Source organism: Triticum aestivum, chromosome 7B (assembly GCF_018294505.1).
Source record: "Triticum aestivum cultivar Chinese Spring chromosome 7B, IWGSC CS RefSeq v2.1, whole genome shotgun sequence".
NCBI lineage: Eukaryota > Viridiplantae > Streptophyta > Magnoliopsida > Poales > Poaceae > Triticum > Triticum aestivum.
This window is the reverse complement of record NC_057813.1, coordinates 469,981,672-470,005,603: the sequence shown is the minus strand read 5'-3', so window position 1 is coordinate 470,005,603 and position 23,932 is coordinate 469,981,672. Positions and strand designations below refer to the sequence as shown.

Below are 23,932 nucleotides of genomic sequence, written 5' to 3'. Positions count from 1 at the left end.
GAAGACTTCGTCCCGTGTCCGGATGGGACTCTCCTTTGCATGGAAGGCAAGCTTGGTAATTCGGATATGTAGATCTCCTTCTCTGTAACCGACTCTGTGTAACCCTAGCCCCCTCCGGTGTCTATATAAACCGGAGAGTTTAGTCCATAGGACAAGAACAATCATAATCATAGGCTAGCTTCTAGGGTTTACCCTATATGATCTCGTGGTAGATCAACTCTTGTAATACTCATATCATCAAGATCAATCAAGCAGGAAGTAGGGTATTACCTCCATCGAGAGGGCCCGAACCTGGGTAAACATCGTGTCCCCCGCCTCCTGTTACCATTAGCCTTAGACGCATAGTTCAGGACCCCCTACCCGAGATCCGCCGGTTTTGACACCGACATACATGGAGCAGATCGCGCCATCCATGTATTACACAATGTTTTACCCAGGGTCGGGCCGTCTTGATGGAGGTAATACCCTACTTCCTGCTTGATTGATCTTGATGATATGAGTATTACAAGAGTTGATCTACCACGAGATCGTAGAGGCTAGACCCTAGAAGCTAGCCTATGATTATGATTGTTGTTGTCCTACGGACTAAACTCTCCGGTTTATATAGACACCGGAGGGGGCTAGGGTTACACAGAGTCGGTTATAGAGAAGGAAATCTACATATCCGAATATCCAAGCTTGCCTTCCACGCAAAGGAGAGTCCCATCCGGACACGGGACGAAGTCTTCAATCTTGTATCTTCATAGTCCAATAGTCCGGCCAAAGTATATAGTCTGCCTGTCCGAGGACCCCTTAATCCAGGACTCCCTCAGTAGCCCCTGAACCAGGCTTCAATGACGATGAGTCCGACGCGCATATTGTCTTCGGCATTGCAAGGCGGGTTCTTCTCCAAATCCTCCAGAGCATTGTTGTAACGAGCAGTGTCCGGCTCCTCATCAATGTCGCGCTCCTCGGCTTCTGTGCTTTTAATAATGGCTATCTCCATGTGTCGAGCGAATGTGAGAAATCGAGGCATTTTTACATTTGCCACCCCGACCATGCGAGTAAATCATCTATAAAAGAGACGGGTATTCCCAGATCCAAATCACACCATCTCCTCCTAGCGAGTATTCATCAAAGCGCGCCCGGAAAAATCCATACCACCATGGCCGGTCGTCGCGGTTCCTCCTCTCGCTCCCGTAGCACTAGGCCAGGCGATTGGGAGAAATGCTCTGTCCCCCACAGCCGACTAGTAGAGTTGCAGACCAAGGGGTTTCTCCCACCTGCATACATGGTCCCCGTCCGGGCTGGACTAGCCACTTATAATGGCGGGGAGCAAGCGGAGAGCTTTCCAAACCGATCCAAGGGAGAGCGGGTATGGTTCGTCCCCTATTTGTTGAGGGGGCTCGGATTTCCAATCAATCCTTTCCTCCGCGGGCTCCTGGAGTTCTATGGCCTCCAGCTGCATAACTTTACCCCAGCCTCCATACTGCATATTGCAGGATACGTTGCCTTCTGCGAGCTTTTTCTGGGTTGTGAAGCTCATTTCGAGTTGTAGAAGAGGCTATTCTGCCTCGTACCCCACACTCAGGAGGGGTTGGTATATCAAGTGGGCGGAGCTGAAATATGGCGCATTGCCGGGACCGGATACCTATCTGGCACCCCGAAGAAGACATCCAAAGACTGGCCCTTGGAATGGTTCTATGTGGAGGATGTCCCTCTTCCAGACCCTGTTCGGAAGGGCCTTCCCGAGTTTGTAAATGCCTCGTTGAAGAAACGCCATAGCTGGTGCCCTAGGAGGAAGATAACAGAGAGATCCTTTTCCTGATGGACAGGATAAATACGCTGGCCAAATCAGGACTGACAATAATTGAAGTTATGTCCATATGTATAATGCGGGGAGTGCAGCCACTTCAATATCGGGGGAAACCCATGTGGTACTTCAATGGAGAAGACGATGCCACCTATTGCGGCCGTAAAGGTCCGGACTCTCCCGCCGCTCTGGCGAAGATGTTGTCCGATTTGTACAAAGGAGAAGAGGAGGAGTTCATCCATATCAAGCCATGGGATGGATTCTCCATGTACAATCCCCCAAGCTGCGTGAGTCACTATCTTTTATTCTAGTCTTTCCCACATTTTTAGCACAGATGTTTACTTCGTCGATTCATAGCAGGAACTACGAAGAGCCATGAAGGATGTTCACAGCCCATTTCCTCGGCCAGAGGACCCCAACCGGGCTCTTGACCCCGGATCGAAGAAGATCCGGACACATTTGTGGAGCTTGTTGACAGGATATTTTATCAGTTAAGCTATGATGGTGTGATGGTGGCCATATAGCTGATTATCTTGGCCTACTCCCTGTATCCCAGGTAAGTAAAGCCAAAGTCCCAACTTCCAAAAGGATTCCCTCTTTACGCTTCACCCACCGCACATGTATTGTGTCATACAGGGAAGGCCATCGGGGCGCCAAGCCGAACCCGCAGCGACTCGCCAACAAGGGGCACCGAAGTCGGGTAGGCTTAAAAGGAAGGCGGTAAGGACCGAGATGCCATTGCAAAGGTATGTTAAAAAACCTGCCACAAATTTATCATTGTTAAGATATAACAATGTCTACTGTCTTCTGACAGAAAAAGTGCTCGTCGGACTATATCCGGAGAGCATGCCGGTCATGCCTCCACCAGCCGGACTCCGAGGCCGGACTCAAGGGCGGAGGTCAACGCGGACGATCCTCCATCAGAGGATGCGGATAGATTTTCCGCTACAAACTCCAAAGTGGAGAGCGCCATGAATCATAGGCGCCGTCGGGCTGCACTATGTGACCCTAATTTCTCTGAAGAGGCGTCCGATGCCTTCAACTCAGGGGACGCGTACATCCGGGGTGCTCAGGGTGGCCTCGCCAGGGCCACAGACCAGTACGTAAAGGATATATGGGTAAGAAAATTTGATAAGCATGTATATCAGTAGCCCCTGAGACTTGAAACAGTTGGCACAACTGATTTAAGGATCCTCGTGTGCATAGGTTCTCACAGAGAAGAATACCCTGTTATCCAAAGAGCTGGAGGAGTGCAAGGCCCAACTGCGGGCCGCAATTGTTGTGATGGAGGAGTCTATGAAGGCCCCATCTGGTAATATTTGCTTTAAACGACAATAATGTCATGGCATGTACCAGTTAAGTATTCAGCATGAATGCGATTCTAACAATAGAATCTACAGACAATCCCGGAGGCAATCCGGAGATCGTACAAGAGGATGAGCAACATGTCCGGCGACAGCTGAAGGCTGGCCAGCGTGTGCTTACAAAGGTTATAAAGGAGAAAAATACTCTCCAGGACGTGAACGTTTGACTGGACGTCGAATTAAAGGATGTTCGGGCCCAGCTTGCTGACTCCGCAAAGGAGAATAAGAGGCTTCGGCGCGGCATATTCAGTAAGTGCCCTGGCGAACCACTATAAAGTTCGGCGAAGAAGCGTGCTAACAGAATTATGTCTATAGGCATGCTAACAGGTTGTCCCGAGGAGGAGATGCCCGGATCTGCAGGCGATCTTCTGCCTGAGCTCTCACAACTGCACGAACAAGTTCGGCAGGTGATGCGAGGCGTTGCCCAAGCTTTGTGGCCATCCGCCTCCCTGCCAGGAGGCATGGAGGAGCTTGTGGAGATGCTTAAGGGAGAGCGGCAGCGCTTCCGATTATGGAAGATATCGGCCTGTCGACAAGGCGCAAGGGAAGCCTGGGCCATGGTGAAGACGCAATACACCAAGGCTAACCCGAACGACATGGCCGAGGTCAGACCTGTAGGGTCAGATGGGAAGGAGATCCCTCTACATCTGGTGTATGACCAGGTAGCATTAGCCGCTAAGTATTCCCAACAGGACTGTATGCTAGACAGCCTGTTGGATGGTATAGAATAAGAATTTAGTCAGTCTAAGTGACTTTGTACTTCAAAGGACACATTTTGTCCCTAGCCGGATTGTAAATCATTTGTCTTGGCCGACCTTTTCGCTTCAACCTCTGGACCTGACAGTCTGAAGTGTATCCGAATACCCGTTCGGTTACGTGAAAAGCGGGGCACGCGTGGAAACCAGGCGTAGGGGTCATAAGTGCTTGAACAGACAAGTACCCTACTAGTTATGTTATATTACATGGGTAGTAAGAAACATCTTCCAGGGAGAATAGTTCCGTTAAGGGTTCCTTTCCTTGGGTGTGCATGCATTGATGTGCATGTCCGAACTGCGAAGATTTACGCAGGATATAAGCATCTGGGGGCATGTTTTGTAATAGGTAAAATACATCTGTTGTTCACCGACCGAATATTCCCTTAAGAACGCTAGCTTTCGGCTTCACCCAGTCTAAGGTACACATCCGGCTGACCCGGCAGTAACAATCGCAGAGGTGCTCCCCTTATACCCTAGCCGAATTAACGGGAACGTAGGCCATAAACACAAGAGCCAGGCAACCCAGCGTGGCCAAAACTTAAGTCATATCGATGCATATAGTGGTGAAAAAAGGCACATATGGAGAAGTGACGCATATGTGGTGGGCATAAAGCCCGAAAGACAATTAAGCTTCTGTGTAAGAAGCCCCCAGGTATATTGAGCGCGCAGAGCGCTGCCAGAGTGTGCGGTCAAAGAATACGTGAAGCTTTTAAGGCTATAAATGTAAAAAGGAGAGAGAGAGGGTATAATTTAAAAAGGAAGACGGAGGTAAGGAGATAAACACAGAGTCCAGCGCTAGGCGTAGAATCTTCGGAGTCTGGCCACGTTCCATGGGTTCGGCTCGAGTCGATTGTCTGATGCATCATGCAGATGGTACACACCTCCAGTGAGAACTTTGTCGATGATGAAGGAGCCCTCCCACTTGGGCTTGAGCGTGTCCTTTTTCTTGTCTGGTAGTCGTAGAACGAGTTCGCCAATGTTATAAGTTTTGGCTCGCACTTCTATGCTTTGATACCTTCGAGTCTGTTGTTGATAGAATGCGGAACGGGCCTTTGCAACGTCACGCTCCTCCTCCAGGGCATCTAAGCTGTCCTATCGATCCAGCTCGGCTTCTCTCTCTTCATACATGCGCACTCTAGGTGAATCATGGATGATATCACAGGGTAGCACTGCCTCTGCGTCGTACACCATAAAAACGGTGTGTATCCGGTTGTGCGATTTGGCGTGGTCCGCAGCCCCCATAATACGGGGTCAAGCTCCTTGACCCAGTGCGTATCTTATTCCTTCAAGGATCGCACTAGTCTAGGTTTAATGCCGCTCATAATAAGACCGTTCACTCGTTCGACTTGACCGTTTATTTGGGGGTGATAGACAGAGGCGTAATCAAGTTTTATGCATATTTTGCTGCACCAGGTTTTCACCTCATCGGCTGTAAAGTTTGAGCAGTTATCGGTGATGATGCTATGGGGGACACCGTAGCGGTGTACGACCCCGGATATAAAGTCTATCACTGGTCCGGATTCGGCTGTTTTAACTAGTTTGGCTTCTATCCATTTGGTGAATTTATCGACCATGACCAATAAGTATTTCTTCTTATGGCTTCCTCCTTTAAGGGCTCCAACCATATCGAGCCCCCAGACCGCAAAGGGCCAAGTTATGGGGATTGTTTGGAGGGAGGTGGGCGGCATATGGCTTTGATTTGCAAAAAGCTGGCAACCGACGCAGCGTTGGACAAGGTTTTGTGCGTCCGCCTGGGCTGTCGGCAAGTAGAAACTTGTACGGAAGGCCTTGCTTACGAGCGCCCGGGCTGCGGCATGGTGGCCGCCGAGTCCGGCATGAATTTCAGCCAAGAGCTGCCACCCTTCCTCTTCGGAGATGCACCTTTGGAGCACTCTGGTTGCGCTTTTCTTATAAATCTCTCCCTCGTGGACTTTGTAGGCTTTAGAGCGCCGCACAATGCAACGTGCCTCGTTTTGGTCCTCTGGGAGTTCCTGCCTATTTAAGTAAGCTAGGAAGGGTTCCGTCCATGGGGCGAAGACCGCCATAATCACGTGGGCCGAAGGTGTGATTTCGGTGGCGGAGCCTCCGATTATGTCGGATTGTTCAGGATCTGGGGTTGTGTGCGGATCTGGACTAGTATTGCCGGACTCCCCTTCCCATACCACGGATGGCTTGAACCGCCTTTCCAAAAAAATATTTGGTGGGACGGGGTCACGTTTAGCGCCTATGCGTGCTAGGATATCCGCCGCTTGATTATTTTCTCGAACCACATGGTGGAATTCGAGCCCCTCGAATCAGGCTGACATTTGGAGAACGGCATTATGGTAAGCGCCATTTTCGGGCCCTTGGCGTCAAAGTCTCCATTTATTTGAGATATTGCGAGATTTGAATCCCCACGTACTTCTAGACGTTGAATGCCCATGGAGACCGCCATCCGAAGACCGTGCAACAATGCCTCATACTCAACTACATTGTTGGAATCTGTGTAAAGTATTTGGAGTACGTATTGGACTGTATCTCTGGTGGGGGACGTCAGGACGACGCCAACCCCTAGACCAGCTAGCATCTTAGAGCCATCAAAGTGCATGATCCAGTTGGAGTACGCCGCCGTACTCTTTAGGGAGTTCGGCTTCTGTCCATTCGGCGACGAAGTCAGCCAGTACCTGCGACTTAATGGTCCGCCGTGTTTTGTATGTTATGTCGAATGGGAGGAGCCCCATAGCCCATTTTGCAATCTGGCCCGTGGCATCGTGGTTATTTATTATGTCATTGAGTGGTACTTCGGAGGCCACCGTGATTGAACACTCTTGAAAGTAGTGTCGTAGTTTTCGGGATGCCATGAAGACCGCGTATGCTATCTTTTGATAATGTGGGTACCGTGACTTGCATGGAGTGAGCACAATGGATACATAGTATACCGGCTTTTGTAGTGGGAATTTATGTCCATCTGTCTCTCGTTCGGCGACGAGCACTACGCTTACAACCTGGTATGTTGTAGCTATGTATAGCAGCATGGGTTTGCCGACATTTGGCGCTGCTAGAATTGGATTGGTGGCCAAGAGGGCTTTTATTTCCTCCAGCCCAGCCGTAGCTGCATCCATCCACTCGAAGTGTTCGGTGCGTCGAAGAAGGCGGTAAAGAGGTAGCGCCTTTTCTCCTAATCGGGAGATAAAGCGGCTTAGGGCGGGCACGCATCCAGTTAATTTCTGGAATTGCTTGAGGTCTGTTGGGGTATCCAACTGTGAGAGAGCTCGTATTTTAGCTGGGTTTGCTTCGATTCCTCTATTGGAAACAATAAAGCCCAAGAGTTTTCCGGCTGGTACGCTGAAAACGCATTTTTCCGGGTTGAGCTTGATGTCGTATGTTCAGAGATTGTCGAACGTAAGCCTCAAGTAGTCTATTAATGATTTGACGTGTCTGATTTTGATGACCACGTCATCTACGTAAGCATCGCACTGTTTTGCCGATTTGTGTTTCCAGGCATGTCTGAATCATGCATTGATAGGTTGCACCAGCATTTTTGAGCCCGGAAGGCATGGTGTTAAAACGGTAGTATCTGGGTGAAATGTACTATGTAAAGATTGTGCTAGCCAAAATTGGCATGTGTATTGATAATTTCCATCTGTTAATTGTTTTCAATGAAATATTGCTTCAAATTATGAAAATTGAAACCTAGGATGTACCTGAAAAGTGAGACCTAATAGTATTTGGCATCTCAAAATGATGTGGCCCAAATAATATTCACAGGAAAAAGGCTGAAAATTAAGGAAATAGAATGTAAAAGGCCTAGGCCCAAAAGAAAAATACAAGAGGCCCAAATAAGAAATGGTCCGCAAAAGGCCTAGAAAATAAAAACGCTGAAATGAAAACGTCCAGAAAATAAAAAGCTATAATGTTGGGCCTGGCCCATGTAGCTAATCAAAATTAATAGGGAAAAAATATATAAAAGGCTGAATTGTTGGGCTCGCCCATGTAAAACACCGAACCGGACCGGGCTAAATCTTGTCAACGACCTTTTCAATTGGTCGTAGTTTTGCCACGTCAGATTGCCACGTCGGATCCGACGTGGCCTGGGCAAACAGCCAGTGACCAAAACAAAAGGTCATGGGTTCAACGACCTTCTGTTTTGGTCGTAAACGTCTACGACCTTCTCATAGAGAAGGTCGTTAATTTCAGTTTACGACCGACAGCTTTTGACCTTCTGTTTTTGGTCATAAAAAGGTCGCAAATGAAAAACAATGATCTTTCAGTGCCCAATAATCAAGGTCACAAGTTGACATATTTCTTGTAGTGCATCAAGCAAGATCACCAGCTCGGGACCCCCTACCCGTGATCCGTTGGATTTGGATCCGACAGTGGTTCCGCTAGTGACGGCGCGAGTGCGTGAGGCCCATGTGAACTACGATGGCTTTTGGTCTACCATGTGTTCGTGGATTTTTGGAACTTGTTCATTTGGTATCTTTTAGCCCAAATCATTGTTATGTTTAATTAGTTGCTTGATGGATTTGACAAATTTGATTTATGCTCATAGTTGAATTAGTACATCGTGCATTTGAATTGTATATGTTTGTTTAGAAATGTGATGAATGTGTTTCAATTGTTGTGACACTTCATACAGAAGTGATTTAGCATCTTTGTGGTGACTCAACATTGGTTCCTCTCTCATGGGGTGGGTTCGAGTCCTATTAAACCCACTGGGTGGCATTTAAATAGTGAAGTCGACACTCTTGCAATAAAACCTTGTGAAGATTAATCAGTTGCGAGCGGTCCAAGGTACACCAACGAGAACAGTTTTTTTTCTCTCAACGCGGTTTTAGCCTTATTTGTCAAATATATGAGTTTATGGTCTAAATTGATCATTTCTTGAGTTCTTGGTGTACAAGTGGACTAAGAACTTCTCCAAAGCGAACGCTCAAAGCGTTTGTACCTGCCCAAACCGTTTTTGCCATCCAACAAGGCCTCTAAATGCGCGTGGACCAGTCCGCATGTCCGAATTTCAATAAACTGACCACATATCTAGAGAACGTTTGCCGGAGTCCAGAAGTTCATCGGGCCAACAAAAAGCCACCACATACCACGGACTGATCTATATGTGCATACTTAGACGGACTGTTGCTTCTTGCTTGGTCTTTTTTTTCTTTTAGACAAGACTGTTGCTTGGTCTTTTTTCTTTTACGCTGGTCACAGTGGAGAGGAACTTAGAAGTAACATCACACACTCCAATACAACTTTACTTATGTGGCACGTATTTAATGAAGAGAGAGGTGCTTGTGGTAACTAGCTAAGTTACCGGAACATCACACACTCCAAGAAACAATGAGTCTATAACCTAATAAATACATTGTTGCATGACACTACATAGATGTTCCTACCCACTATGAAGGTAGTAACATAGTCTAGCGAAGTATGTAAATTACTAGCTTATGTTCTTGCTCATTGTGACTAGCCTTAGACAAGACTGTTGCTTGGTAATGTGCTTGCCGCATGGCAGAAGCTCGTGTGTCCGTGCATGGCGGAAGCCACACGGAAAGCCGGTGCATCAATGGCGGAAGCCACGTTGGGCAATTACTAATGGTTGGGGCCCGCAAGAAAACTATATGCACCTCACCATCATGTCAAATTTTTCAAAAAATATTCTCGGATCACGTGGACATCACAACCATCTTAAAAAACCCTAAAAAAACTTCTCTCAAAAAATCTCCCTACCATAAAAAATACTTTCTCACTGTGACCAACCAGCATGCGCCACATGGCGTAGCTGGTTGGCCACCATTCTAGCGTTTCTTAATGAGTTTAATTTTTTTAATTTTTTTCAATAATTATTGTTTTAGTTAAATAAAAAGCAGACATTTAAGGTATAGGATTGGATTGATGCCTTCTGTATCTATGTCCATGGATGAGTCCGGATACGTCTACGGATAAATAGTTTGTCAATTTTAAGAGACGTCGTTGGAGATGCCGTAATGGCACATATTACTTAATAAAATGTAAATTGATGTATGTACAATTTCGTCAACAAAATCAAGTCAAGCAATACTAGAATACACGATTTGTCGATAGAACGCCTAGCTATACCAAATTCTTCTTTGGTCATGACGATAACATATCCAGAGTCGATCGCTCAATTTGTACAAATCAACTCTCAATTGCTTGATCCCGTCAAACAAAATGAAACAAGCAAGGAGCTGGCAAATGTTAACACGCCACTGAACCTTGGTAGCCTTTGGCTACCTGAATTCTCCTTTGCCCAGCCCTAACAGCCTGACTGCCACCGGCGACAGCCTTCCGGGGCTCACCGCCGCCACGAGCCTCCTCCCCTTGCGTTCCTTGATCGTGTCCAGCCGCGGCGACCATGTCCTCCCCCTCCCGGATCCTACCAGCTGCTCGTAGTGCTTCCTCAGCTCCGGCGTGCTGCACAGCGCCCCGCCGCACGCGCCCTCTCCGTTGACCTCGGCCCCACCCCGGCCGCTGCCGCAGCCCGGTCTCGCGGTGACGGCCTTCACGAGGAACTCCGGGGTGACCTTGATCACCCTCCGGCCGTCGTCGCCCTTGACGTACTCGAACGGGCTCTTGGGTCCCCCCGTAATGGACCCCGCCGGGCTGGCCTTGTCGTAGGAGAACGCGGCCAGGGACGCCGCGGTGACGGCGTCGTAGCCCTGCGGCAGGCGGTCGACGGGGAGCACGAGGTAGGTGGCCCCCGCGACGAGGCGGTCCTCGATGGCCAGCACCGGCGCGGGCCGGCCGATGTAGAACCCGTCGGCGAGGCACACGACGGTCCCTGCGAAGTCGAGCATCACCTGCCCCGCCTGCGTCCCGTGCTTGGCCGCCCGCGCCTCGCCGCCCCACAGCACCAGCCTCGCCGTGCGCCCCCGCCGCGAGACCGAGAGGCAGAGGAAGCACGCCAGGGCGCGAGCGCCACCCATGCCAAGCTACGGCGATGATCCGAAAACGAAGTACTAGCTACGTAACTTGCGTATGCAAGAGCTAGCTAGGGTTCACGTGATGCCCGGTGATGGAAGGATATGAGTTTATGGATGGGGCTGTACACTTGTACTCTTTTTTCTGGATCTCTGGGCTGCATATATTAGCAGGTGGGAGTATGGACGCGGGGCCGGAAGGGGTAGCTCGGGAGATTAGCTGCTGCTGCTGCGTCGGTAGTCAAAGTCGACGGCGTATTGCGCGCGTGGTGATTACGGTGTGAAGACGACAAATTCCAAACAAAGCCTTTCTTAAAATCCAACTAGAGAGGCAAGGTCGTCCATGCGAGGAAGTCGTGCTGCTTATTGCAAAAGAATACCGCTGCTAGTAGAGCAGTTGGTTGGCTGATGCTGTCACATTAATTGCGGGCTTCTACATGCGTGTTAATGTTGCGTTGATCGTTTCTTTTGAGAGTTACTCATGTGCATTCCTAGTTGCCGGTATCTCCACGGTAAAATTAAATTGTAAGACAGGTGATCTGCTAGAGCCATCCGGCCCTCCGTCGTCCAGCCCAACACCGGAGATCCCGTCCCCGTCTCTCGCCCTCAACGCTAGGAAGATGAAATGGAGCAGTTATTCAGCCTAGCGCGGCGCTAGAAGATGGAATGGCGACCCGTAAATTTTCAACCGCATTCGTCCACAAACAGAAAGAGCAGTCCACAGACACGGATGTGAGAACACATTATCCAACCATAGTTGCATACATTGCAAAATCTATTTGAACAAACCGGATGAAATTCAGTCAAATCAGACGGATTTCATTCAAGTTCTAATATAATTTACATAAACGGACAATATTTCGACCGTTCTACTAAAAAACTATAAAAAAATTAAACCCTATATCGGACGACCACCTCGTAAGTGTGGCCGCCCTGTCCTGCCGCACCGCCGTCGTCATCGTCATCGTCCCTCTAGCAGCGCAAGGATGTCGGAGGTCCGCGGCAGCCCTGTCCGACGGCTACCTGGCGCTCGCAGAGGAGCCGCTCGGCCTCCTGTTGCATGGTGCGAAGGACCGCCCTGGCCACTGCCAAAGGCGTGGCGGCGTTGGCGGAGAAGTCGCTAAGCGACCACTCCTCGCCGATCTTGGCAAGCTCGCGCTGGTGACGGAGCGGTCGAACTCCCACGCCGCAGCGAGGTACGGGTCGTTGCGGACCCTTCCCGGCGCCACGTTCGTCTTGGCGAACGCAGAGCGGCTACCGGCTTGCGCAGGTCGTACCTCGCCTGCTGTCGCGCCGCGTGCTCAGCCTCGGATACCACGGTTGGAGAGCCGGAGGCACCGCCGAAACCATCGCCTCCGAGGTAGTGGAGGATGCGGCCACGCGTCTTGGCGATCTCGGGCGGCAGCTCCTCCTTCATCTGCCGGCGGTGGCGACGTGGTGGCGACGAGGGACCGTCGATCCGCGCGTAGCGATTGTGCGGCAGGGGTGACGCCGGCTCCGCGGCTCGTCCTTCACGCGGCGGATGCGCTAGGGGATGTCGTCTCCTGCTTCATGCGACCATCGATGTGGAGGCGACTGTTGCGTGGCGGGGACACCGGCTCGTCCTTCACCTACCGGAGTGGGGATGTGAGCTCCCGCTTAATGCGGACCCACGGCGGGGACGGTGGCTCGTCCTTCATGCGCGTCGACGACGGTGGAGCCAGACCCATCAGACGGAGCGAACGCTCTGTCATGATCTTCATCTGACGGACAAATTCTTCGTCTGTTGGAGCCGCCTCCGAGAGGAGACGGGGCCGCTACTGCGGCTGGTCCAAGTGAGCGAGGGCGGTGACGTCATGATCCGCCTGATGACGAATTGCCACCGTGGTCGCCGGCCTGCGTGGAGAACCAGGACTTCAGCATCGCCGCCAGGCACGGAGAGGAGGAACGACCCGATGCAGCGGCCAGAGTGGGTTAATCGGGACGTGGCGCCCGCATTGAAGTGGCGCCGACGCCCGAGAGGTCGCGTCCATCTACACCGCCTTCCCGTCCGTTCAAATCATGACATCAATGCCGGCCGCTGCATGCTCCAGGCCGGCATAAATGCGGCATCGTAAGCGGCGCGACACGTGGGATGAAAAGCGTGAGAAGAACGGGTGGGTGGTTTGGGTGGGCCAGGGCAGTCAGAAGCGGACGTGACAGCGGTCCGGACTCCCGCAAACCTCCCACATTTGTTTTCGGTTTGCGGGAGAAAACGCGTCTGGACCATGTCGTGGACCGATACAGGCCCGTGTTGGAAGTTGGATGGCTTTTTCACGGTTTGAACAACATGGTCCAAATGGATGCGGGAGGTTTGAGGGTCGGTGTTGGAGATGCCCTTATTCAGTTATGATGCCCTATGATACGTCTCCATCATATCTACTTTCCGTAATGCTTTTGCTCTTGTTTTGGACTCTAATTTACATGTTTTGAATGAAACTAACCCGGACTGACGTTGTTTTCAGCAGAACTACCATGATGTTGTTTTTGTGCATAAATAAAAGTTCTCGGAATTGGACAAAACTTTTTGGAGAAATATTTTGGAATAAAAAAACTAAAACCAAGACCCACTAGAGAGGGGCAGTTGTCCACTTGGCACCAGGGCGCGCCACCCCCCTGTGGCACGCCCTAGTGGGTAGTGGAGGAGCCCACGAGGCTCCGCTGACCCTAATATGGATAATATAAAGTCCTATTTCCTAAGAGAAAAATAGGAGAGAAAGTTTCATCACGTTTGACGATACAGAGCCACCGCCACCTCTTGTTCTTAATCGAGAGACCAGATCTAGAGTCTGTTCTGGGCTCCAGAGAGGAGGATTCGCCGTCATTGTCACCACCAGCCATCCTCCATCACCAATTTCGTGATGCTCACCGCCGGGAGTGAGTAATCTATTCATAGGCTTGCTGGACGGTGATGGGTTGGATGAGATTCATCATATAAATGAGTTAGTTTTGTTAGGGCTTGATCCCTAGTATCCACTATGTTTTGAGATTGATGTTGCTATGAATTTGCTATGCTTAATGTTTGTCACTAGGGCCCGAGTGCCATGATTTCAGATCTGAACCATTTATATTTTCACCATTATATCTATGTTCTTGATCCGATCTTGCTAGTTATATGCACCTATTACGTGTTATGATCCGCATACCCCAAAGTGATAACAATTGGGATTCTTTCCAGTGACTACCGTAATTTGAGGATTTCATGTATTCACTATGTGCTAATGCTTTGATCCGGTTCTCTATCAAAAGGAGGCCTTAATATCCCTTTCCTTATGGACCCCGCTGCCACGGGAGGGTAGGATAAAATATGCCATGCTAGTTCTTCTCCATAAGCACATATGACTATTTACGGAATACATGCCTACATTACATCGATGAGCTAGAGCTAGTTCTGTGTCGCCCTAGGTTATGGTTGTTATATGATGAATATTATCCAACAAAATCACGGATCCAATGCCTACGAGTTTTTCACATATTGTTCTTGCTAAGCTACTACTGTTGTTACTATTGTTACAACTGCTACTACTATTACTGTTAATATCATTGCTATTGCTATCATACTATCATACTACTGTGCTACTGATCACTTTGCTGCAGATATTTAATCTCCAGGTGTGGTTGAATTGATGACTCAACTGCTAATACTTACAAATATTCGTTGGCTCCTCTTGTGTCAAATAAATAAATTTGGGTTGAATACTTTACCCTTGAAAATTGTTGCGATCCCCTATACTTGTGGATTATCAAGACCTTCATCTGGCGCCGTTGTCGGTGAGAATAGCTATATTTGTTGAGTCACTTGGGATTTATATCTGTTGATCACTATGAAGAATCTTAAGGATGATAGAACCAAGATCGTTCCCTATAAGACAAGGGGGTAAGGAACTACCATCTAGCTCTGCACTTGATTCATCTTCTGTTTTAAGTAAGCTTGCAACACCACAACCTGCTATTATTTCTTATATGTTAGAAGTAATTGATGATGCTACTTCTGCTATGAATGATGATGCTGATGATGCTAGTACTTTGCTTAATAATACTATGCCACTAGGAGAATTTCTTGATGAACAAATTGCTAAAGCTAAAGAAATTGAGAATGCTAAAACTGATGAAACTACTGAAGTTGATGAGGTTATTGAAACTGAAAATTTTAATTCACCCATTGGAACTAGTGCTCCTAGATATGAATTTCCTGAGATACCTGAGGGTTATTGTTAGAAGGGATAGAGGGATTTGGTGGAATCATTGTTGTAATTCTTGAGCCTCGTGGGCATATATATAGGAGTACATGATCTACTTGGAGTAAAAGGCAAGCCAGAATATTTCCTAGTCTAACCTATGTTTCTAATCTAATCAATATACTCAACATCCCCCTACTGTCAAAATGGTAGCGACGCAGACGGTGAGACTGGAGAAGAATAAGAAGGCACAACGACAGACACCCCCCCCCTCCCCCCCCCCCATAGTCATAACGGTCGACGCATCACGGAAGTCGTGGATGGAGTGGAAACCGGCAAGGTTGCTCAAGCAAGGCGGTAGCCATTTGTGTCGATATCGATGTAGCCGAGAGCGTAGGGCGGTGTAGCCATGGTCGAGGTAGCCATGCAAAGAATGGCATGTCGATGTCGAGTCGGGGTAGCCGGTGTCGAGGAAGTCGTCGTGGAGACGCGGGTGCAAGGAGGCACCGAGTTAGCATGGGCGCAGTGATGTCAAAGTAGGGGTGCACCGGAGAGGAGGTGGTGTTGACGAGGCGTCACGGCGGGTTTGCCAAGCCCAGGGACACGTCGTGAAAGAAGGCACGCGCCGGTGTTGCCATCGCTGGGCATGCGTAGACGGACGAAGACGAAGTTGACAAAGCTCTGCACCAGGCTTGTCAGGCCCGGGGACACGTCGTGGATGAAGGCATGCATCGGTGTTGCCAGCACCGGGCATGCGTAGACGAGGGACCTGCACGAGCTGTACGCCATGTCGAAGAAGTCGGAGGGGCCAACAGAGAAGAACTCGACAACGGTTGCAGCGCCAATGGGCGCGGGGCTGATGTCGCCCGCGGTTGTCGGAGTAGACGAAGTGGTCAGGGTAGATGACGGCGACGCTGGCGACGGGATGGTGCTGGACGAAGACGAAGGAGGTGGACGGGCGGTGACGGCGGCAACAGCCAAAGTAGAGCGGCGGCGGTGGCCTGACGGCGGCACTAACTAGGTTAGGAGCGCGGCAGCGGACCTCGAAGTAGGCAAAGAACCCTGACAGCGTGACGAAGACCGGCGTGAACGGTGGCTTCCCGCGCCAAAGGAGGTGGCGTGGCGCATGCCACGGGAAGTCGACGCGCGGGGATGGCGGTGAACCGCAGGCTGCGATGCTACAGCCCGAAGGGGCGACGCAGTGGCGGCGGGAAGGTCGGGGCGACGGCGGGAAGACCTCGGGGCCGGGGCGACGGCGGGAAGACCTCGGGGCAGCGGCAGGGACCGTGGACCGCGGCACTACGGCCCGAAGGGGCAACGCAGCAGTGACGCAGATCAGTGCAGCCGGGCGAAGAACCACGGGGCGGCGGAGGCGCGCGCAACCGACGGGCCAGGTCGGTCGCACGACATAGATGAGGCGGATCGCGGCAGCGGGCGGGTGATCAATCAGATCGCGCGTGAGGTCGGGGACGCCGCTCAGTTGAGGCGGGTGGCGGGGGAGTCCGAGATGAAGCCGGCGATGATGGACGGCGTGGGACGACGTGCGGACAAGCACGTCAGCACCGCCACCCGGGCACCAAAGCAGCACCGACGCGCGGGCAGCGAGGCCCGAGCGACCAACGGAGTAGCGACGCCGAGCTCAAGGCGGCCGACGGGCCTGATGCAGCCAGCCTTACGCAGTCGGGGACGAGCCGGCAAGGCAACCCGCAGGGCCGCCGTGCAGACGCGACAGAGGCGGGTGGCGTGGATCGATTGGCGGGCCGATGCGCGAGTGGCGGCTATGATTGGCCACCGCATGGCGCGAGTCCACCGGGTGTAGGCGATTCAGGTGTCCCAGTCGGAGTAGGACGGTGACGGCTGGTGCAGCGCGACGGGCGGGCCAGCACGCGGATGACGGCCTTGAGGGGCCACCTATTGTGCGAGGCCGCCGGGTCGGTGAAGTAGCCGGCCAGTCGCGCCGGTGTCGGAGTAGAGGCGCGGACGGTCGATGGCGGCGGCGGGCGATGCAAATTGATCGAGCATAGATGATACGTTTCCAACGTATCTACTTTTCCAAACACTTTTGCCCTTGTTTTGGACTCTAACTTGCATGATTTGTACGAAACTAACCCAAACTGACGTTGTTTTCAGCAGAACTGTCATGATGTTGTTTTATGTGTAGAAAAAAAAGTTCTCGGAATGTCCTGAAAATCCACGGAGGCACTTTTTGGAATTAATAAGAATTATTGGGCGAAAGAAATACACCAGGGGGCCCGCACCCTGTCCACGAGACAGGGGGGCGCGCCCCCTCCTCCTGGGCGCGCCCCCTATCTCGTGGGCCCCCTAGACCTCCACCGACCTCAACTCCAACTCCATATATTCACGTATGGGGAGAAAAAAATTAGAGAGAAAGTTTCATTGCGTTTTACGACACAGAGCCGCCGCCAAGCCCTAATCTCTCTCAGGAGGGCTGATCTGGAGTCCGTTCGGGGCTCCGAAGAGGGGGATTCGTCGCCGACGTCATCATCTACCATCCTCCATCACTAATTTCATGATTCTCACCGCCGTGCGTGAGTAATTCCATCGGAGGCTTGCTGGACGGTGATGGGTTGGATGAGATTTACCATGTAATCAAGTTAGTTTTGTTAGGGTTTGATCCCTAGTATCCACTATGTTCTGAGATTGATGTTGCTATGACTTTGCTATGCTTAATGCTTGTCACTAGGGCCCGAGTGCCATGATTTCAGATCTGAACCTATTATGTTTTCATGAATATGTGTGTGTTCTTGATCCTATCTTGCAAGTCTATAGTCACCTATTATGTGTTATGATCCGACAACCCCGAAGTGACAATAATCGGGATACTTCTCGGTGATGACCATAGTTTAAGGAGTTCATGTATTCACCATGTGCTAATGCTTTGTTCCGGTTCTCTATTAAAAGGAGGCCTTAATATCCCTTAGTTTCCGCTAGGACCCCGCTGCCACGGGAGGGTAGGACAAAAGATGCCATGCAAGTTCTTTTCCATAAGCACGTATATATGACTATTTACGGAATACATGCCTACATTATATTGATGAACTGGAGCTAGTTCTGCGTCACCCTATGTTATAGCTATTACATGAGGAATCGCATCCGGCATAATTATCCATCATTGATCCATTGCCTACGAGCTTTTCACATATTGTTCTTCGCTTATTTACTTTTCTGTTGCTACTGTTACAATCACTACAAAAACCCAAAAACTATTATCTTTACTTTTGCCACTGTCACCTTTATTATCATACTACTTGCTACTAAATACTTTGCTGCAGATACTAAGTTATCCATGTGTGGTTGAATTGACAACTCAACTTCTAATACTCAAGAATATTCTTTGGCTCCCCTTTTGTCGAATCAATAAATTTGGGTTGAATACTTTACCCTCGAAAGCTGTTGTGGTCCCCTACACTTGTGGGTTATCAAGACTAATTTCTGGTGCCGTTTCCGGGGAGCATAGCTCTATTCTCTGAGTCACTTGATATTTATATCTGTTGATCACTATGAAGAACTTGAAAGACGACAGAACCAAGATTTTGCCCTCAACTACGAGGGGGGGTAAGGAACTGCCATCTAGCTCTACACTAGATTCTCCTTCCATTATTAGTAAGCTTGCGACACCTAAACCTGCTACTGCTATGAATTCTGATATGTCGCGTGTTATTGATGATGCCACTTCTGCTATGCATGATGAAACTACTTCTGTGTGTGATACTACTTTGCCATTAGGTGAATTTCTTGATAAACAACTTGCTAGAGTTAGGGGGAATGAAATTATTGAAGATGCTATTATTTATGATAGTGATGATGAAAATTCTCCCAATGATTATGAATTACCTGTTGTTCCTGAGGGTTATGTTATGAATGAAGAAGCTGCTAGAGCTATCTTTGCTTGCAATGATAGATATGATCTTAAGAAATTATTAGCTAAATGGAAGCAACAGTCTCTTAATGCTAGAATGAAACCTGACCCTGCTTTTGCTACTTCACCTATCTGTGTTACTGATAAGGATTATGAATTCTCTATTGATCCTGAGATTATCACTTTAGTTGAATCTGATCCTTTTTATGGCCTAGAATCTGAAACTGTTGTGGCACATCTTACCAAGTTGAATGATATAGCCACCCTGTTTACTAATGATGAGAAGTCTCGCTATTATTATATTCTTAAGATATTCCCGTTCTCGTTAAAGGGTGATGCTAAGACTTGGTATAATTCTCTTGCTCCTGGTTGTGTGCGTAGTCCCCAGGATATGATTTATTACTTCTCTGCTAAATATTTCCCTGCTCATAAGAAACAAGCTGCCTTGCGGGAAATATATAATTTTGTGCAAATCAAAGAAGAGAGTCTCCCACAAGCTTGGGGGAGGCTTCTCCGGTTACTTAATGCTTTGTCTGATCATCCTCTTAAGAAAAATGAAATACTTGATATCTTTTATAATGGACTAACCGTTGCTTCCAAGGACTACTTGGATAGTTGTGATGGTTGTGTTTTCAGGGAAAGAACAGTCGACGAAGCTGAATTACTATTGAATAATATGTTGACTAATGAAAATAATTGGACTCTTCCTGAGCCAATTCCTGAGGCAATTCCTGAACCAATTGAGCCAACTCCTGAGCCTATTCCTAAACCCACTCCGAAGAAGAGAGGTGTTTTATTTCTCAGTCCTGAAGATATGCAAGAGGCAAATAAATCAATGAAAGAAAAAGGTATTTAAGCTAAAGATGTTAAGAATTTACCACCTATTGAAGAAATACATGGTCTTAATATACCGCCTGTTGAAGAACCACATTGTCTTGATAACCCGACACAGGTAGTAAAGGTAAATTCTCTCTATAGATATGATAAAGTTGAAATCCCCTCTACTAAATTTCATAGCCCATGCTTAGATGAATTTGATGACTTTATGGCTAGACAAGAAAGTTTTAATGCTTATGTTGGTAGAGAGTTAAAGAATAATGCTTTCGAGATAGGACGTGTGAGCGATAATATGGCTAGAGTTAAAGGTGAACTCAAACTCATTAGCAAATATAGTTCTATGGTTGCTACTCAAGCTGAGCAAGTACTCAAAGCTCAAAATGATTTGCTTGATGAATTAAATAATAAAAATGACTTTGCTATTAGAGTGGCTACTAGAACTGCTAGAATGACTCAGGAACCTTTATATCCTGAAGGCCACCCTAAGAGAATCGAACAAGATTCTCAGAGAAATAATTTAGAGGCACCTAGTTATTCTAAAAAGAAGAAAAAGAAAAATGATAGGACTTTGCAAGCTTCTAGTGAACCTACTGTAGACACACCTGAGAATCCCAATAATATTTCTATTTCTGATGCTGAAACACAATCAGGTGATGAACATGAACCTAGTGATAATGTTAATGATAATGTTCATGTTGATGCTCAACCCAGCAAAAACAATGAAGTAGAGATTGAACCTGCTGTTGATCTTGATAACCCACAATCAAAGAATCAACGTTATGATAATAAAGATTTTGTTGCTAGGAAGCACGGTAGAGAAAGATAACCATGGGTTCAGAAACCCATGCCCTTTCCTCCTAAACCATCCAAGGCAAAGGATGATGAGGATTTTGAGCGCTTTGCTGAAATGATTAGACCTATCTTCTTACATATGCGCTTAACTGATATGCTCAAAGTAAACCCTTATGCTAAGTATATGAAGGATATCATCACAAATAAAAGAAAGATACCGGAAGTTGAAATTTCTACCATGCTTGCTAATTACACTTTTAAGGGTGGAATACCAAAGAAACTTGGAGATCCCGGGGTACCAACTATACCATGCTCCATTAAAAGAAATTATGTTCTGCTTTATGTGATCTTGGAGCCAGTGTTAGTGTTATGCCTCTCTCTTTATATCGTAGACTTGAATTGAATAAGTTGACACCTACTGAAATATCTTTGCAAATGGCTGATAAATCAACTGCTATACCTGTCGGTATTTGTGAGGATGTGTCTGTTGTGGTTGCAAATGTCACTATCTTAACAGACTTTGTTATTCTTGATATTCCCGAGGACGATAGTATGTCTATTATCCTTGGTAGACCTTTTTTGAACACTGCAGGGGCTGTTATTGATTGCAACAAAGGCAATATCACTTTTCATGTTAATGGTAATGAGCATACGGTACAATTTCCGAGGAAACAATCTCAAGTTCATAGCATCAATTCTATTGGAAAAGTTCCAACTATCATTATTGGAGGTTTTGAATTTCTCTCCCTACTGTCAAGAAAAAGTATGATATTCTTATTGTTGGGGATTTTCATATCCCCGTTCAGGTAACTTAGTGTTATTCGAAATTTCTCCGGTTCCGTGTTATTCGGAATGAGTTTGTTAACAAGACTTGATCAACCTTGTTAGTGGATTCATTTTGATGATCATGAGATAGATGAAACTAGAAGGCACAACCTTCTGTACCCTCTTTTTACTTTCTGTTATTTAGAATAAATAAAGAAAAAATAGTATTATCCGTCTGTTTTTTGAATTATCCGTGCATTAAAAAATATCCCGAAAATAAAAGTGCTCCAAATGCCCTGCAAATTTAGTATGATTTTTTATGGAATATTTGAGGATTTTAGGCACTGAAAACACTGCAGGAGGGGCACGCACCAGGCCACGAGAGTGGAGGGCGCGCCCACCCCACCTGGGCGCGCCCCCTGTCTCGTGGGCCCCTGGTGGCCCCCCTCCACTTATGCCAGCACCCACACACTTCATCTTCTACCCAAAAAAATCCCCATCCAGCTCAAGCACGAGTTCTAGCTCATTGTGATGCGATTTACGATCTCCTTGCTCAAAGCTCTATTCACAAAACTACTTTGGAAGATTGTAGCTTGGTATGTGACTCCTCCATTGATCCAATTAGTTTTTATTCTAGTGCTTTATTCATTGCAAATTTTTGCTGCATAGGTGACCATGTTATTGAGCTTGCATGTTAAATTTATGAGGTCCCAAGATATTCTAATGCATGATATAGGCTCTAGGCACTTGTAGGAGTGGTTGCTACCAATCTTGTTTAGTTTTATTCACTTTTATTTTGAAGTTACTAAAATTTTAGAAATTTTTTAGAAAAAGAATTATGTCTAGGAGAATGTACCAAGGTGGTTCCTCGATGAAGAAAGGGCCCGGGATTGCTATACATGAGCAAGATGTTGAATTGCCGAGGGACGCGGATGTACGAGCTTTTGAGTGGCCATCCGATGATTTTATGGTCGAAGCAGGCTTCAAGGAGGAATTTGACGCATATGTGCGTAATGCTGAGCTGGAGGACTTCTTACAAGATAAGTGTCCTCGGTACTATCAATTGACTGATTCCTTTGTTCAGAGGTTTAAATATAATTATGCGCGTAATTCTCCTAGTGTCATATTTGATATTTATGATACATCTTATACCATGGACTCAAAGGATTTTACAACTGCTTGCAAACTCCCGCAGTGGGGTAATATTAATGATCCTCACAAATCTGAATTTAGAGATTTTCTTGTTAGTATTACTGTGGGAGAATCTAGGAACATAGCACAAGCTACCATAGGGAGCATTCATTTTCCTGCTATACATTATTTTGCTCTCTTTATTGATAGATGTATTAACGGGAAGGATGAAGCATGTCACATGTGTGTCCCTGATCTGTGTGTCCTCAAGAGTGTTGTGTTAGGTTATGAAGGTTATAACTTGGGGGCAATAGTTGCACGTAGGTTGTAGAATAATAGTAGAAAGGGAAATTTATTTGGAGAAATTTATGCAACCCGTGTGGCTAACTATCTTGGTATAGCCCCACGAGCGGGAGATATGTTGATAACTCATATTTATTTGGATTATGAAGCTATGGCCAATCGTCAATTTCTTGGGAGGAATGAACAATTCCTTCAATATCGATTAATCTATGACAGACGCAACGTCATCCATGTTATTCTTCCTGCTCCTTACCTTTTTGATTATCCGGCAAAAGGAAGATATATTGTCACCAGGGAGGAAGCAGCTAAACACGAGAGGAGAGCGGAGGCAGCTCGCCAACACGCCGCAGCTCAAGAGGCGGTTGCCGCTGCATCTCAGTATGACCCTAGTTTCACTTATGGATATCAGTGTTGGGGAACGTAGTAATTTCAAAAATTTCCTACGTACACGCAAGATCATGGTGATGGCATAGCAACGAGAGGGGAGAGTGTTGTCCACGTACCCTCATAGACCGTAAGCGGAAGCGTTAGCACAACGCAGTTGATGTAGTCGTGCGTCTTCATGATCCGACCGATCCACGCACCGAACGTACGGCACCTCCGAGTTCAGCACACGTTCAGCTCGATGACGATCCCCGGGCTCCGATCCAGCAAAGCTTCGGGGATGAGTTCCGTCAGCACGACGGCGTGGTGACGATGATGATGCTCTACCGGCGCAGGGCTTCGCCTAAACTCCGCGACGATATGACCGAGGTGGAATATGGTGGAGGGGGGCACCGCACACGGCTAAGGAACGATCCATAGATCAACTTGTGTGTCCTGGGGTGCCCCCTGCCCCCGTATATAAAGGAGCTAGGGGTGGGCCGGCCAAGGGGGAGGAGGCGCGCCCAAGGGGGGAGTCCTACTCCCACCGGGAGTAGGACTCCTTTCCTAGTAGGAGTAGGAGAGAAGGAAGGGGAAGAGAGAAGGGAAGGAAGGAGGTTGTTCCCTTTGTCATCGGTATGTTACTTGCCCGAGATTCGATCGTTGATATCCAATACCTAGTTCAATCTCGTTACTGGCAAGTCTCTTTACTCGTTATGTAATACATCATCCCGCAACTAACTCATTAGTTACAATGCTTGCAAGGCTTAAGTGATGTGCATTACCGAGAGGGCCCAGAGATACCTCTCCGACAATCGGAGTGACAAAACCTAATCT

At 48.0% G+C, this 23,932-nt stretch overlaps 1 protein-coding gene across 1 annotated transcript; it reads right to left on the bottom strand.

Annotated features, from left to right (window-relative positions):
* Positions 1-10,036: 10,036 nt before the first annotated feature.
* Positions 10,037-10,995, bottom strand: LOC123161172 (uncharacterized). Its single transcript, XM_044579021.1, has one exon. The coding sequence runs from the start codon at positions 10,832-10,834 to the stop codon at positions 10,139-10,141; it is 696 nt and encodes a 231-aa protein (XP_044434956.1). The 5' UTR covers positions 10,835-10,995; the 3' UTR covers positions 10,037-10,138.
* Between the last annotated feature and the right edge of the window lie 12,937 nt (positions 10,996-23,932).

Coding starts and splice junctions, on each gene's coding strand:
- LOC123161172 (XM_044579021.1), bottom strand. CDS start 10,834: ATGGGTGGCGCTCGCGCCCTGGCGTGCTTCCTCTGCCTCTCGGTCTCG.